General features: G+C 37.2%; 1 protein-coding gene across 1 annotated transcript in view; it reads right to left on the minus strand.

Annotated features, from left to right (window-relative positions):
- LOC5566745 (limbic system-associated membrane protein) overlaps positions 1-16,918 on the minus strand; it is a 237,842-nt gene that overhangs the window by 55,216 nt on the left and 165,708 nt on the right. The window contains exon 4 of the mRNA XM_021850728.1: positions 13,589-13,846. Within this exon, the coding sequence (XP_021706420.1) occupies positions 13,589-13,846 (258 nt within the window). The remainder of the gene's footprint in view (positions 1-13,588; positions 13,847-16,918) is intronic.

The following is a 16,918-nucleotide window of genomic DNA, read 5'->3' on the forward strand; positions in this document are numbered from 1 at the left end:
AACTTTAACCACAATTCTATATAACATATAATAGGAAGAAAGACAGCATCATGGCATGAAATGGCAACCAGACAATGACGTGGAGTGACAATCGAAATCAGGAGAGAGTTTGTTGGCTAATCGCTTTTATTCCCTTACCTCCAACAGTACCAGTGGAATTGATTCCTTTATGTATGACAAATATATTTATAATCAATAACAACATACATTACACTGCCTCAATGTTTATATCCTGCAACTATTTTGTTTAAGGCGCGCAAATTCCTTACTTATATTTGGATTATTATCATATTCCATTAGTTCAACTTTCAGGAGCATCATGGAGTCTACATACCTGAGATACTAACTTAATCACTGCTATTTATCTTTCAGCATCTCAATGTATTTCGTCCACATTTTGGAGTGTACTTCATGAGATTGAAATCATCACATCCATTTAATTAATTCAATTTGATCATCTATATTATTAATATATGAACATAATTACCATATTTATATATTCCATTGTATTTATTTCACATGTTGGGAATTTGGAGGGTGCATCAGGGCATCATTGAAGTTGCAGCTGGATGATGGAGTGGAGTGCCAACCGGAGTCTAGGAGAATGCGCCGTAACATCCTTGTAGATGGGTGCATATCTCTAACAGTTGCAATGGATTTGACGCGCCCTTCTTATAACAAACCATCTCGTGGAAAGCTGGACAAGCACTGCGATTCTCATTATTATATTTGTTGGATTATACTGTTGGAAGGAGATTCTCTTTTTCCCGCGGGTTTCGCGTAAGTGTCTCTGCTTACGGGTCCACCACACCCCCTTTTGGCCCTTCATACAACGGTATTATGAAATCAAATTAATAATAAAAATTGACTGTGCTATCCTGTGGAACCGCATGCAGAGCAAGACTCAAGCTAGGGATGGTGGCTATCTACATACATACATACATACAAAACTTTCTAGGTGAATGTCGCTTCATCATTAAAATGATTTTATCATAACGTTCTTGGATGAAATGAAATTGATCTTTCATAATACATTGCAAGGTAAACAAAACAAAATAAAATTGAAAACATGGCTTTGATAGTTTTTTTCATAGTGTTTGTTATTTGTAGTGATTTGTTTTGACAAAGTGTTTAAATATTTAACGTCGGGAGGAATTAACTATGAAATGTGATGAAACTCTCAATAACTCGATGAAGAACACACGAAACACGAAACAACAGAACACAAAACCAGTGAAAATGCGATTCAAGTATCTTCAAGGTAGCCATGAAAACCAACTTTTACTATTCCGTCAGTTTGCATTTTATACACAAATAATGGAGATAATTTAATTTGAAATAAGTTAAATTGTAACAACCTGAGTGAAATTAATATGGTATCATTGACACATATTGTTTGTAATCATAAACAAACAAATATGAGCATAATATTGTGGTTCAGCTTAGTTGAAAGTAAAATTTCTTAATAAATGCTGATTGAAGATTATTCAGCTTTTATCGTTTTTAATGGCAATCAGCATTCATCTAAGTTTGATAGTTTGAGCAGAGACTAACAGGCGTAACACTTAGAACTATTTCCATTAAAATGCATCACCCACTTCACACAATCATCACCTGGCGGCCATGTTGTTATCGTTAGTGAGAAACGTCAAACACGATGGAAAATGGTGCGCGCGCCTCTTGTTGTGAAACATGAAACCTAGAATATTGACATATGAAACCTAGTGTATAAGTATGATTGAACATTTAAAGGATGGCCGATGAAAGTATCGACAGTGAAACGTCTGTTTGTCTGTGTTTTCGGCGTGCTGTTATGCACAATGCACGCAAAAACAATGAGAACGGATATTTGTTTCACATTTTTCCAATAGGAATGATTGTTTTAACAAACAGTGCCCGTTCGGTTTTAGCACGTTTGTTTTTGGCACGGTTCAATTTTGGCAACACATTTGAAAATTGTTCCAAAGATTTTTCTTCTAAATAAATCTACAGACATTTAATAATTAGTTTAAATCGATATTCATTAATCAAAAAAAAAAAATAAAATTTTTGAACCATGAAAATGCAGCCAATTGGTTAGAGTAATTCTAGGCAAAAGTTCAAAGTGCGCTCACACAACAGTAACCTGGCAACACTGTATGGAGATCAGATATCCACAAATATGAACAGAAACAATTTCACAAAAGATATTAACAATATGTTTGCATGAAAGTTTGCGTATTACCAAATTTAAAAAGTCGTCCTTTGCTTTTAATGAGAAATGGATATTTAAAAAAAACTGCAATGCAGAAACTTTTGTATGAATGTGAACTAGAGATACATATTTAAGTTCCTCTAAGTAAATTCAGTAAAGTTTTAAGCGAGTTGTGGCACATTATACAGCTTTAATGATGGAATAGATAAATTATTATTAAAATAAAAATGGAGTTTTCACCTCTAGAGGCAAAGAGGGGCACGAAAAACTATTGCACGTCAGAAAGTATGGATGATTTGCTGCTTCATATTGAATGACTCATTTTCCAGAAACACTTCACATAAAACGGTCAAAGTTTTGTAAATTTATCAAAAATTTGGAAAAAGATTTTTTTGCTACAAATAACAATACAATGTGTTAAAAATTATGTAGCTATAGCCAAACCGCAGGCTTAAGACTACGCTTTCAAATGAAGCCTATTGAGCTTAAATCCGTTATGATTTTGTTGAGATACAGATGTTTCAAGTTTGATAGGTAAACCATAGTTGATGAATTTTAAGCACCCCAATTTGGCTGACTTTCCCGCACTTATGATGCTGCCAAAAATCGAAAACAAAACAGATTAATCTCAAATTTAGAGACATCGTGATTTTGAGAACATGAATTTTTAAGGTTTTGTCCGGCCATGCGCCGCTGTACGACTGTCAAAGTTCGTTGCAGCAACACTATACGTGTTGATATCCCTGAAGTGTGGTGCACAATCAAAGACGTGCCCATGCAAATTTAATTAATCCGGTGCTCACTTGGAGCATCGACGAAATTGTTTTGATTACACACGCGAAATGTCCGGCCGAATTGCAGGCACCTGTTGGCGACTGTTCGGTGGCATTTCGCGCGGTGCCAACCATCATCGATCGTAACCGAATCCAAAGGTCTTGGCCCATAAGGTCTAGGCAAATTCGTAAATGTATCATCATTCATGATAGTCATGACTGGTGACAATTAATAAAAGCGCCTTCTGCACCAGCAGGAAGGCAGTTCCATCAGGACTTCGGACCAATGCCAACCAAATGGTTTTTAATCTATATCACTGCCAATTAGTGAATAAGGTCCACGGTCCGACAGTAGTGTTCGGTTCGTAAGTATAGCCAAAAGTGGTCCGCGGGTTCCAGCTTACTTCATCAGTGGTTCCAACATATTTCAGAGGGGACCCATTTTTTGTACGTGATTTCTTCAAGAATTACTTCAAGAATCTACCATAAATTCCTCCGAGGATTCCTAAAGAAATTTTTCCACCAATTTCTTTCAGTATTTATTTTTATTTTTTCAGCGATTGCTTAAAAAGTTCTTCCAGAGATGTATAGAAAAATTTCTCCATTTAATCCTCCGTGATTTATTTGGTGATCCTCTCAAGAAATTGCTGATGGAACTCGATATAGAATTTCTAAAGAAACTCCTTATGATATCGCTAAAAGAAATCCTGATGGGATTCCTCGATGAACTCCTGATATAATCTCTGGAAGAACTCCCAATATAATCTCTGAAGGAATTCCTGGAGGAACGTATGATGAAAACCCTAGAATAACTCTGATGGAAGCTCTAAAGCTACTCCGGGTAGAATCCTTGGAGGAATTCCAAGTGGAATCTTTGAAGGAACTCCTGATGAAATCCCAAGTGGAACTTCTGGTAGGATTCCTGGAGGAATTCAAGATGAATTATGTGAAGGAACTCCAGATGGAATCCATGGAGAAACTTCTGATGGAATTGCTAGTGGAACTCGTAATGGAATCCCTGAAAGAACTCTTGATGGAATTTCTATAGGAACTTCCGATGGAATCTCTAGAGGAACTTCTGATGGAAACCCTGCATGAACTCCTGATTCAATTCTTCGCCAAATTAATAATAGAGCTTTAGAAGTAATCTTGATGGAATTCCTAAACGAACTCGTGTTTTACTAAATCCCTAAAATAACTCCAGATCCCTAGAGGAACTACTGATGGAATCTCTGGAAGGAATTCTGATGGAGTTCCTGGTGAAGGTTGGGTGACAAAACGTCGAAAGCAAAAACTTCGAAAGGACACTATAAATGTATGTGATTTGTGCTAACGTAAGAACAACACAAACGACATTAAGACGTAAGAACAACGAAAGGACAAAACGATGAAAATATACCGTTTTGTCTCAAATTCCGAACAGACTCATATTCCGAACACTCGGTTTTTGTATGGCGATTTGGTTGAAATGTTTCGCTGAAATATTTCACCAAATAACAAGGAAATGGCAGTCAATTGCAATTCAATTTTAACGTTTCCAATATATTTTTTAACGCGGGAGTAGTGATGACTCTCGTGTTTGAGACCAGTAGAACAAGCTCAGATAAATTTATTTGTGAAATTATTCATTTGATTCCAATTTATTCGTGCTGTTCGGAATTTGAATCAATGTGTTCGGAATATGAGACAGTGTTCGGCATTTGAATCAAAATATTGTTCCATACTTTTACGTAAAAACAATACATAAACTAATTAAATCAACATTATTATTGGTGCACCCAACAGCTAAAAGTTGGACTTAGCGAAAAAATTAAAATTTACACAAATATCAACCAATTTATGCCAATCAGATGCATTTGAAGTCACTGTTGACCTTAAGTGTTCGGAATACGAGCCAAAACGGTAAAATAGGAAGAAAATGAAAATTTCCTTGAAGAATGATTCGATTTTGAAAGAATAAATAATTCACTATGTGCTAAACGCACGTTTCATTGGGCACAATATGAAGGAATAAATCTGGTAAACGATTCAGAATAGCTGTTGAAATTTTACTGCTTTCGACGGTTTGTCCTTTCAACATTTTGTTCCCTAAACCCCTGGAATTCTTACAATAACTTTTGATGGAAACTTTTAAAGTTCTTCTGATGGAATCCCAGGAAGAACTTTAATAGGATTCCCTAGAGGAAATCCTTGTAGAATCTCTTGAGGATGGAATCCTGCAGAGAATTCCATTAGAAATTTCGAAAGGATTTTCTAAAAGACAAAATCTTGATTGAATTTCTGGAGGAACACCTAGTGTAATCAAGAAGGAATTAACGTTTAAACCCATGAAGCAATTTTGGATGAATTTCTGAAGAAATTCCTACAGCATTATCTGGAAACATTCCAGGTGAAATTCGTAAAGGAATTCTTGTAGGAATTCCTGGAGGAATTTCTTTTTAAACTTTTGAAGGTATCATAGGTATAACTGCTGTTGGATATACTAAAAAGAAATAGTTGTAAGATTGTGGAAAAACACTTTAAGAATATACAGAAACAACTCAAAGGCGAACACATGCCAATTCACACTGGCGTCTACGCTGCGTTAATTCATTCTTTTTTACTTGTCCCTCATTTGCATTGCCATTTCACGAGCCGCCGAAGTTGGCATGCTGACGTCGATGTTCGTGCCACATCCCTACAGACAGTACGATCAATTTGTAAAATATACGGCTCCGCCCTTCGGTGGTTTGAGCTAAATCAAACTCGTTTGATTTTGGCCAACTGATTCGCCAACCGTCAAAGCGGTTTCGCAAACTGTCAAATTTGGTGCAGGTCGTAAGGTCCGAATGCTGTTAGGCCAAAGGCCATTAGGCCAAATGCCGTTAGGACGAAAGGACCGCTAGGCCAAGAGGGTTATTAGGCCAAAACATTTTTATCATTTACTACTTTTTCAAATGGCTTACACATTCATCAGTGTTTTTTCTCTATTTCACAGCGATTATTGTGGGCCTCTAGGTAATTATCCTGATCTAACAACTAACAATTCATTCGACCTGAAAATCATTCGGTGGCTTTTAGGTGATGCAAATTTTCTTGACCAATCCCTGTTAATTATCCACTCGACCTTACGGTTTAAAAGAACTAAAGGCCATTTTCGGCCTAACGGCATTCGGCAGAACCGTCAAATTAGTTCGTCAAGCAGCATCACACACCGTCAAACAAAGCACCAAAATGAGCACCAAACTGGGGGTGGAGTCAATGTTGGCCAAACGGTCTGAGTCGTCTGTGGGCTCCATAATGCACCTCACACACGCTCAGTCTGTTTAATCAACATTGGTTCCGCCCCCAAGTTAGTCAAACCAATTTATGTTCGTACGACTGCTTGACGATCTGTCAGATTTTGTTGCACCAACACTATTCACCATATATTTACTTCAGGGATTTCTCCAGAAAACGTTCCAGACAATTCATCTTCAATTTTTTCAATGGTTTTACCAGAAGTTTCTTAGTGATTCCTAAAGAGACTCCACTTAAACATAATCCTCCAGGGATTGCTTCTTGAAATGTTCCGGTTTCCACCAGAAATTTCTTCAGTGATTTACCCAGAATTTTCTGCAGAAATTACGCCAGGAATTCTGAAAGAAATAACCTTAAGAGATACTTCCAGAAATTTCATTGAGAGCTCATGCTGAAAATACTCCAAAGATTCTTTGAGAGTTTACTTGAGAAATAACTATAAAAAAATAAATTTCTCCAAAGATTAACAACAGAAAAAAATCCAGAAAATTCTGTGTAAATTGACTACAGAGCTTCTTCATAAATGACTACAAAGCTAACCGCTGATTTTTTTTAAGAACTCTTCATCATATATTCAGACATATTCCTCCTCGGATTCGTTTTAAAATTCCTCTGGGATTGTATCCAGGAACTCTTCAAGGCTTTTTTCTAAGAATTTTTCTACAAAATCCTACAGGGAATCCGTCAGAAATTCCTCTAGGAATTCTGCTTAGGATTTTTTCAGCAATTCATGCGCTGGACCCCTCCAATCCTACAGAGATACCTCTACGATTCTTCTTCCATAGAGTACTCTAGAGCTTTCAATAGAAATTCCTTAAGCAGAAATTCATTCAATTATATCTCTAGAATATTTATAACGAGCTGCTTCAGACTTTTTCTATGACCTCCTCTACGATTTGCTTCAGAAATTTCTGTTTAGCCAGGTATACGCCCAGAAATATTATTCCAGTCATTTTTCCAGTTATTCCTCGTGGATTCCACTACACATTTCTACAACAATTCCTCCAGTAATTACTTCATGGTTTCAGCAAGGATATCTTTAATATTGTTTTCTTAGAATAATGCAGGAACTCTTCCTGAATATCTGGAAGAATTTGCTAAATTTTGTTCATGATTTTTAAAAAGGAATTGCTCCAGAAACATCTTGAAAACTCACTAAAGGATTCCCCCAGGTATAACACAGCCAGGAGTTCCTCAGCAGATGTATCAAGGAACGAATTGCAGGGTTGCTCTGGAAGGACCCTAAAAATAATTCCAGGAGGAATCCTATAAGAATCCCTAAAGATATGCCTGGAGGTATGATGAATGGCTGAATGACTATTGTACAAATATCTGGAGTAATTTTTTGAGCGATCTCTAAAGGAATCACTTGATAAATCCCTATATACTTAGAGGAAGTCCTGAATGAATTCCCACATGAATTTTTGAGAGACCTTTGGAGGTTATTCTGAATGGATGACTGTAGAAAATTCTAAATCAAACCCTGGCGTAATATCTTAACGATTCTCTATAGGAATTTTTTAAACCATTCTTAAGCGATTTCTACAGCATGCTATTGAGCATTTTTGGGAGAAATCCCTGGAGTAGTTTCTGGAATTTCTAAAACATCCTTTCTGGCGAAATTCCTGAAGAAAGTTCCAAAGTAATCACTGGAGGAAATCCTGTAGGAATTTAAGGAAGAACCCCTGGAGGCACGATGGAGGCATTTCTGAATGAAGCCCTGGAATGAGTTCTAAAAAAAATCCTTATGGAATTTCTCAAAGAATCCCTGGAGGATTTTTTGACGGAATTTCTGTAGAAATTCTTGAATAAATCTCTGGATGAAACCTAACAGGCACGCTTTAAAGAATCCATCGAAGAATAACTTTGAGAAACCCTTCAATAATAAGATTGCATCCTTGCAAAGATAACTGAGGCAATACTTCGAGAAACTTTTTATCTTATCATTTATTTAGCAGACTCAAGCGCTCTTAGGCATTACGGAGCCGGATTATATGTATTTAATTTAAAAAATCATAATTGCTTCTTATGAAACTAGGTTAATTTTGAGGAACCGTAAAACTCGCTGTTTGGCCGAGGTTAAGGATTACAATCATTTTTGGAAGGGATGGGAATTTTAGGCTTACTCGTTGATCTTCAACAGCAGCATATTGTAGTGGCGTTATTGGTGCTGATCAACGCAGAGTGGACATAACGAAAACCTGTAACGGTACAAACAAACGGGTTTCGAGGGAAACAAGGTGGACATCCAAAAACGGGAAGGGGTATACGAGGTGGACAGGTTCTCCAACATTACCCGGTAAACCATTACCCGGAATGCAATTTACCGGAAACCATTACCCGGAAAACCATTTACCGGAAATAACTATTTACCGGAAAATTACATCTCCATTTCTCGACTTTTTTCATTCACGTGCTTTAAACCGTTTTATGGTCATTCATGTCAGTATGTTGACTTAAACATATTTAAAATGACCACCAAGGATAAGGTTCTTTGTTCAAAATACATAAGCACCAAAGAGGAGTCTAAGATATCTTTATACTTGATCATGTCAATATGCACCATCTTGATATATTTGCATTTCATAAATGATTCACCCTTCTTTTAAAAATAAGCTGTTCTTTTAACCTATCTTTTCAGCTTTTCTTGGCTGAACTAATAGTTTTCGCCGAGTGGCAATTCGCCGAATGTCGTTTTCGCAAACGTCAATCAACCGATTGTAAATCCTTAGTGTATTCTTTCTTTTAGAATGACCCATTTCGGGTCATCTGATATTCACCCATCTTTATTTGGTTGGCGGTTCTTTCGAGTTCCGCCGATCTCGGCATTTTTGCCAAAATGTGTTTAGTCGAAAATGACCAAATATCTTATTGTTTTGAATGCTTATTGTTCTTTCTTGTTTATTACACTGGCATTGAATTTGGGGTACAGACATTCAGAGTTATGACATTTGGAGAAAAATAACACAATCAATCAAATTCAAAGGAAAAAAAAAATTATTGAGGTTCTAAAGATGGGCGTTACAATGGCAAATAGTGTCCTTACTCTCAATCACCAAGCCACTCTTAGTTTTCGTCTTGATTTTTTTAAGCTTTCGCCAAACCATAAAACTGACATGAGATTCCCTCGCAAGATAAGTTTTTTTTTTTTAATTTTGATACAATATTGAAATTGGATTCTGATATGTTTTAACGTAAAGGAATAAGGAAACCATCATATTCCAAACATTTTTAAATGCTGAGATGTTCCATTTACTCAAATGCAACCTACCTTATTTGTTAGGCGATTTTTTCGATTTATGTTGACCTACTTTGTTCATATTTGGCCACAATTTGCGTCGTACTGTAGTGCCTCTTTTTTTTCAAAATTTCAGATAATTCGGCCGAGAAGAACCTGTGGAAGTGCCCAAGTAGTTCTGCACCCTATCAGGCGATTATTTTCTTATTAAATCGCAAATAAATGACATGTGCAATTATATATTGGTATCCTAATATTCGTTGCGGCAAAGTTAAGCTATTCAGAAAGATCAAGCTGAGGTTGGTAGAATTGAATACCGCCGGTTCAAAATTATTTCTGGTTGGCAAATTTGACGACGTTTCAGAGCTAGAGCACTTACATCCTTGTCAAACTTATGAACGAATGCAAAAGTTTTTGATTGACATAGGCTCTTATCTATGAACTGTAGAAATGCTACTAGAATAGCTTTGTCCCAGTTGATTCGTAATGTCGGCTAGAAGAAAAACATATTGGGTCCATAGCTGTTTGAAGATATCTTTTTAGAAAGTGTTTATGGAAATCGAGGGAGTCAAGTGGTTAGCGAAACATAGGGAGTCGATGCCGGTTATGAACCCTTTGCGTATTATGGACCCCCTACAGAAAAACATAAAATTAACAATCAAAGCAACTTTATTCCTATGAAAATCCACCTTCGATTTCATTGTTAGTCAACAGTTTCAGGCAAAATATTTGGTTTGAGACGCATAAATACAGATATTTGAACAGTTTTGTAAATGAAATCACACAAGAGGGTCCATAATACGCACTTCCAGGTGGGTCCATAATAGGCTCGTCGGCAGCGAGTCGAATAACATGGGAATCAAATGCAGGGTCCATAATAGGAAACGTCAAATTTGTAAACATTCCTATTATGGACTCCGGGAGGGTCCATAATAGGCATTCGGACAACAGTTTTCCAAATGTATATTTCGCTGGAAAAATCGAATGATTTTGTGTGTTTCATAGGCGTACTATGAAGTAAAAACAATGAACTTGTTGTTAGACTCCACAAAACGTATATCCGTCTGAGATATAATTGCGGAAAAGCGTCGAGAATGAATTTCAGCTACTAAGGGGTCCATTACTAGCATTGAAACCCTAATTTGTGCTGAGAATCAATTATGGAGAAAAAAATGTATACAAATGTACTGAAAAAGGTCGTCGAAAATGGAAGATTTGGCTTTCCGGGTAATGGTGCATTCCGGTAAATGGTTTTTCCGGGTAATGGTACATTCCGGGTAATGGTATAGAATCGGTGGACAAGCAGAACAAAACATCGTGTCATCAAACCGAAATGTCGATTTGCTTCAAAAATTTGTAAACAAGGAACATGTAGTCAAAGTCCAGTCTACCCAACACATCTCTAATGTCTTCCTTGTCTGGTTTTCCTCGGGCCCTGATGGATGTGTATAGATTTGATCTGGCAATAAGGCTATCCATGAGGACTTTTCGTGATAGGACTGACAGCTTAAATTGTTAATGCAACCGAAATGAAAGAGTAAACATATCATGCCAGTGTTATCGGAGCTTTACATTTTCCTTTGTAATCGAAAAGTCACTTCGATCGCGAAATGTCAAAAGCACATGGTAAACAAATAAACCAGATGATCGCAGCTGTCTCATGGACTGCCTTATTCCGTATTCGGGACAGCACCAGACAACATGGTTGATGTCTTGGTAACCTGCTCCACAACCACATCGATTATTATCTGCGAGCCTTATTCGATAGAGATGCGAGCCTAACGAGTAGTGGTTGGACATCAGCCGACACATCATCTTAATAAAGTCACGACTCATGTTCATCCCTTTAAACCACGACTTCCTTGATACCTGCGGGAGAATGGAATGTAACCTGCCCAAATCCCCTTTATTCCATTTTAGTTGTCAACTGAGCAAGGACTGCTGAAGGCCAATTGCGAAAAATTCATTGAAGACGATTTGTCGGTCATAAATCTCGCAATCCAGAATCGAGCAATGCGACGGGAGCCAAACCAAGGTGATGATATGATTCGACAAAGCACTCATGGTAGATCGTATTTCACGGAGGAAATACGGGGAGTGCTTTACCGGCCTCATTGAACGAATAGCTCCAATGAAGCTGAGACTATCCGTAAAAATGATATATCGATCAGAGGGAAGAGAGGCGATTCGCTCTAAGCCGCTAAACATCAATACTTGATTATAATCATGCCTACGTCATCCAAACTATTTTTCCACTTTCAAAATAATTACTGTTTAGGCTCAAATTTAAGACGATACGTAACCTTTTTAACGATTTTCAAACATCTCTACTTTTTCAAGAAGGCTTGCATGTTTCAAGGTTGTGTTGTTCTACGCAAACATTACTCTCTATAATAGCTCTCTTTTCTTGTAATACACCATCTTGATTGGACCATGGTTTCTCAAATTTTCGACTTTGTCTGTTATTGGGTGCTGTCTGATATTAGGGGATCTCTCCCTACATTATAAACAAGTCGTTGAAATTTGCCTTTCTTCAGTAATGGATACGGTGTTCATTTTAACACTCCTGTTCATTCTTCCACAATTTCTCCTATCTCTTCATACATGGATACAATACAGTACAGATGACTTTAAATTAATTCTGCGAATTGCGTACGGATTGAACCCATTTGGTAAGTATGCTTAAAAGATTTGGTTAGATCAAGATTAAAAATACACATTGGTCGTTAATTTCAATTTGTAGAAATTCACGTTAATGAAAATAGATTCCTTAAGTGTGTGCCTTAATATCAACCAGTTATGGATAGACCTCTGAAATATGTTTTCTTCGGTAACTTCATTCGTAACTATTCATTTTTTTATATAAGTTAAAAGCCTATCTGAGTGTTTAATTCATTTCTCAATTCACATTCAAGTTCAGTACAAGAAAATTTAAAGTTCAAATCACTCGCGCTTCCCTTCTATAGAGATAGAAGCATCCAAATATGAAAATCCTGTATGAAAATCGCCAAATGTTTGCCATTTCCTTCCTATCGCTGTAGGTGCCCTGCACGACACTCAACTGCAATGACCATTATCAGCACTCTGGCGAACGCCATCATCGCCTTGACCGTCGTCCGACTGCCATGTCGTGGGATCCTCATTGTGCTTGCGATTACCATTAACATCATCTTCATCGTGGTCCCTATACCAAAATATTTGCACAGGGGATTTCACTCTTTATGGCTCGCGGAGCACTTTTTGTTATTAAATTGTTGCAATTTACGATCTCCGTGAAGGAAACACAGAACAATCTTTACAAGCTTTACGATCGAAAACTGCGCTCCACTAGAATTATGACTTACTCAGCTAAGAGCAAAAAATGCGTGAAACAGTATGCGAACTTTTAAGATAGGTGTGATTTGAAGTTTTCTAAACTAAACTAGCCAGGACACAACATATTCAACCTTTACGATGACCGACATCGTAGTTTCAAAATTCTATAACCTTGTAATCGTTAGATCCATTTTGATGAAATTTTCAGAGAAAATCACAAATGAGATATAATTTCGAATTCGCTTAAGAGTTTCGATTTTGGTCCAAATATGTAGGTCCCTAAGTACCCCAGGGTATTTCATAATGAAAATTACGAGGGAAATGCAAGAAACCTTTTGAAAACTTTTAAAAATCAATATAACATTGATTTACTTGACAGAATGTTTTGATTTGGAGACTATTGTGGTCGTTCCGGAAACATGGGCACCGGATATATTTTTCGGTAGGCCTATGAACCCTAACGGAACATTTTCAAAATCCATTCCATTCCAAATTTCCGAAAGGGGATCAAATGACCACTTTTAGGACAGCTTGTGCAGCTGTCGTGACTTTATTCAAGGACAAAGTTTGTCTTTGATTTTTAAATATTTTAGTCAATGCTTTCAAGTCTGGCTGAACTTAAAAAAGTCTATCAAAATTAGCAGATTATCTTTTTGTCTTTTTCTCGATAAAAAATCTGTCAGTTCCAGATTAATATGGCATAATGGCAACCCTGCTGTCAAGGCTTTGCAGAAAACCAAGTGCTCCGAGAGGCACGTTCTAAAAACCACTGCTAGGTTAGCTACTTACCAGAGCTGCTGGGCGAGCAGGTGTAGTTCCCGGAGTCCGACGCCACGGCCCGGGCGATGACCAGTTTGCTTGTTTTGGTTTGCCGCTCGGTTAGCACGCTGATTCCGCCCCGCTGGGAGTAATTAACCACGCGACCCCCCTTGTACCAGTAGATGAAGGAGGGCGGCGCCGGAGATTGCAACGCCACACATGTGAGGTTGATGTCGCTTCCGCTCTTGATAAACAGCTCCGAGTTGCCGAGGATTTTCGCTCTGGACACTGGAAAGAAAAAGGAAACCGGAGAAAATCGAAAAATCATCTATGAGTTGGGTGTTCTGTTCGGCTTGGCGCACAGTGGGACGTAACTGGACGTAGATGGTCAAAACCTCTAGGAAGTAGGCAGTTTAGCCCAAAGTTGTTTTCAAAAGATTTTTTGAAATAACATCCCGAATAATAATGATATACTATTTAACGCAATAAGTTGAAGAATTAAGATTTTTACAGCATTTGTACATTTAGGCTTACTAAGTTGGATACTTGGAGTGCTGTAAAAATCTTCATTCTGCAACTTATTGCGAAAACAACTATTTTGCAACTTCGTATAAGACCACCACTTTAAAGTTTCTGAAAATTATTGTGTCATAATTCATTATGCAACTCAGAACAGAAACGTAAGAAAAAGCGTTGCGGAATAGTCATTACAGAGCTGAAATCAGAGCTGACTTCTACAATACTGCAGGAAAGTAGGCTGTTTCACGACAGATTCACGTGATGAAAAGCAGCCTATTACGATGAGAGATTGCAACAAATAAATTTTCAGGGTAGACAATAGAAAAAAAAGCAAACGTAATGATTTAGCTTTTTTACCAACCTGAGTAATAAATAACAAAACAATAATTTAAAGCAATTGAGACACCCAAATAAAATCGAGAAAACACTTCAGGAAAGATCTTAAACTTTATATTTTGAACAATTTTATTGAATATATGTGACAGTTTTAATTGCCCATGTTTTCAATTTTTTATTTTTTTTTATTTCGTGAGATGTAATTAAAAAAAGGTTCCATACGTACCTTATAAAATTTCACCTTATTTTTTATCATTTGTTATTCTTGCTTCAAAAAAGTATTCTGGGTCAAAATGCCTCTAAGAGATTGTTACTGTATTTTTTTTTTGTTTCATCCCACTGTGCAGCACGGAATGGATGGTGGCGTGTGCGAATGAAAAATGACGATTCTTATCGGATTTTATATGGCATATTTGGTCTTTGTGTGTGCGGAGTGGAGCATTTGAATGGCGCTGCGTGCTCTGCGCCCCGACCAACACAATGGACATATTTTACAAAGGTTTATGTTGTTAATAAACGTGATACCACCGAAAACGGTTCTCCTGCAGATCTTCTTTTGTGCTGCTCGGATACAATCTATGTGTCGAGAAAGTTTTAATAATGGTGCTAATGAGATTACCAAGAGTAATGATGCAGGCAGATAAATGCCGATCTGAGGAGTAAATTTATCGTTTATCGTTTTGAGAGGATTGCAAAGGTTTATCTATTTATTGATGGATAAAAACATTCAATCGACGTAGGATCGGTTCAAGATGTATATTCTCCATCGAGCCTGCCAATGGAATTTGAAACATTCACCCGAGTAAGTGCTCATAAAGGAATTTCGTGAAATTTCCTTAATCTCAGTTAAGATTTGATGAAAAATATGAGCAACAGCCTAATAAATGTGAAACATGAACAACCTACATCAATTCTACTTAGTAATGGGCAATGAGGTCCTTAGGTATACTGAGCTACTAAAGAACTTACCATAAATAATAAGAAAGTGCAATAAATAGTCCGCAATGGAACATGCTAGAAATCTGCTAAAAATCTGTCATGGAACTCGATCTGGCTCAAGATGATCTCATCAAGGAATGCTTCGAAATATTCGTTATGTATTCTGGTAAGGCACTGCTCCATATATTCACCCGGGAACTCTTTTTAGTGTAGCCCTTTATGCTTCTCTAGATGTTTTTCTTTACATTCTTCAAGGAGAATTTCTTCAATTATCAGCTCAGAATTTATTCCAGAAAACGTTCCTATGAGTACCTATCATGTATCATAGCGAGTCATCAGAAAAGGGCTTTAATTATAATTTTTTAGGGCATTGTTTTGAATGTTTCCGGAAGTTTTTTTTCCAAGAATCAATATGAAATCTCTGCAGAAATTACTCTTGAGGCACCTCCAAGACAAGAATTCATCTCAGCAACGCTTAAAAAATGATTTGTGAATTGTTTTAGGGATTCTAGAAAGAAACATATTGGAAAGTTAATATGTATTCCTCCAAGTTCTCGTCTCTGATAATTCCTTCTGGAACTATTCTTTATATTTTTATTAATAGTTTCTACATGCACTTCCTCTTAAGATCGGTCATAAATTACACGCGGAATTCCCCTTTAGCAAATCAATTGTTCATATTTTTTATTATATTCTTTTAATAATTTGTCAATTGTTTCTCTTAAAACTTATTAATGACTCTTATTTTATCTCTTATTAAACACTCCATAAACTCAGTTAGGGTTCCTTAAAAATACCTTTTTGTTTTTTTTTTCTCTGGAAATTCATGATGAAATGCGACCTGAGACTAATAAGAAATGTACAAATCCACCAGAGAATATCCTTAAAATTCTTTTCAGGTTTTCTTAAATAGTTTCTAACAATGCTAACAAAAAATTGTAAATTTTCAACATTCAAGTACTCAAATGTTAGTTCTTGATATTCTCCTGCAATTATAGCAAAATTTATCTAAAATAATTCGCTTTTTTTTTCGTGAGTTAATTACATGAATAACCTCATTGCATTTATTTAGTTAACGTCTAAATAGATAACACTGAATCAACAATTTAATGTCACAATACTCGGTTCGTGGCCGCATCTCTCCATTCTCGGTTCGGCCCACGCTCACCAAATCGATGCGCATCGATGAGTTCGCCGTAGAGTTGGGCGAGCTAGTGGTTCATCCTTCGCCGCCTCTCACCGTTTTCCTGCACACCGCCAAAGATCGTCCTAAGCACCCGACGTTCGAAGACTCCAAGTGCTTGCAAGTCCTCGTCGAGCATCGTCCACGTTTCATGCCCGTAGAGGACTACCGGTCTTATGAGGGTTTTGTACATGATACATTTCGTGCGTGCGGCTTTTTTTGACCGCAGCTTCTAGTGGAGGCCATAGTAGGCCCGACTTCCACTGATGATGCGCCTCCGTATTTCACGGCTAACGTTATTGTCAGCCATCAGCAAGGATCCAAGGTAGACGAACTCGTCGACCACTTCGAAAGTATCCCCGTCTATCGTAACACTGCTACCT

Source organism: Aedes aegypti, chromosome 3 (genome assembly GCF_002204515.2).
Source record: "Aedes aegypti strain LVP_AGWG chromosome 3, AaegL5.0 Primary Assembly, whole genome shotgun sequence".
NCBI classification, from domain to species: Eukaryota; Metazoa; Arthropoda; class Insecta; order Diptera; family Culicidae; genus Aedes; species Aedes aegypti.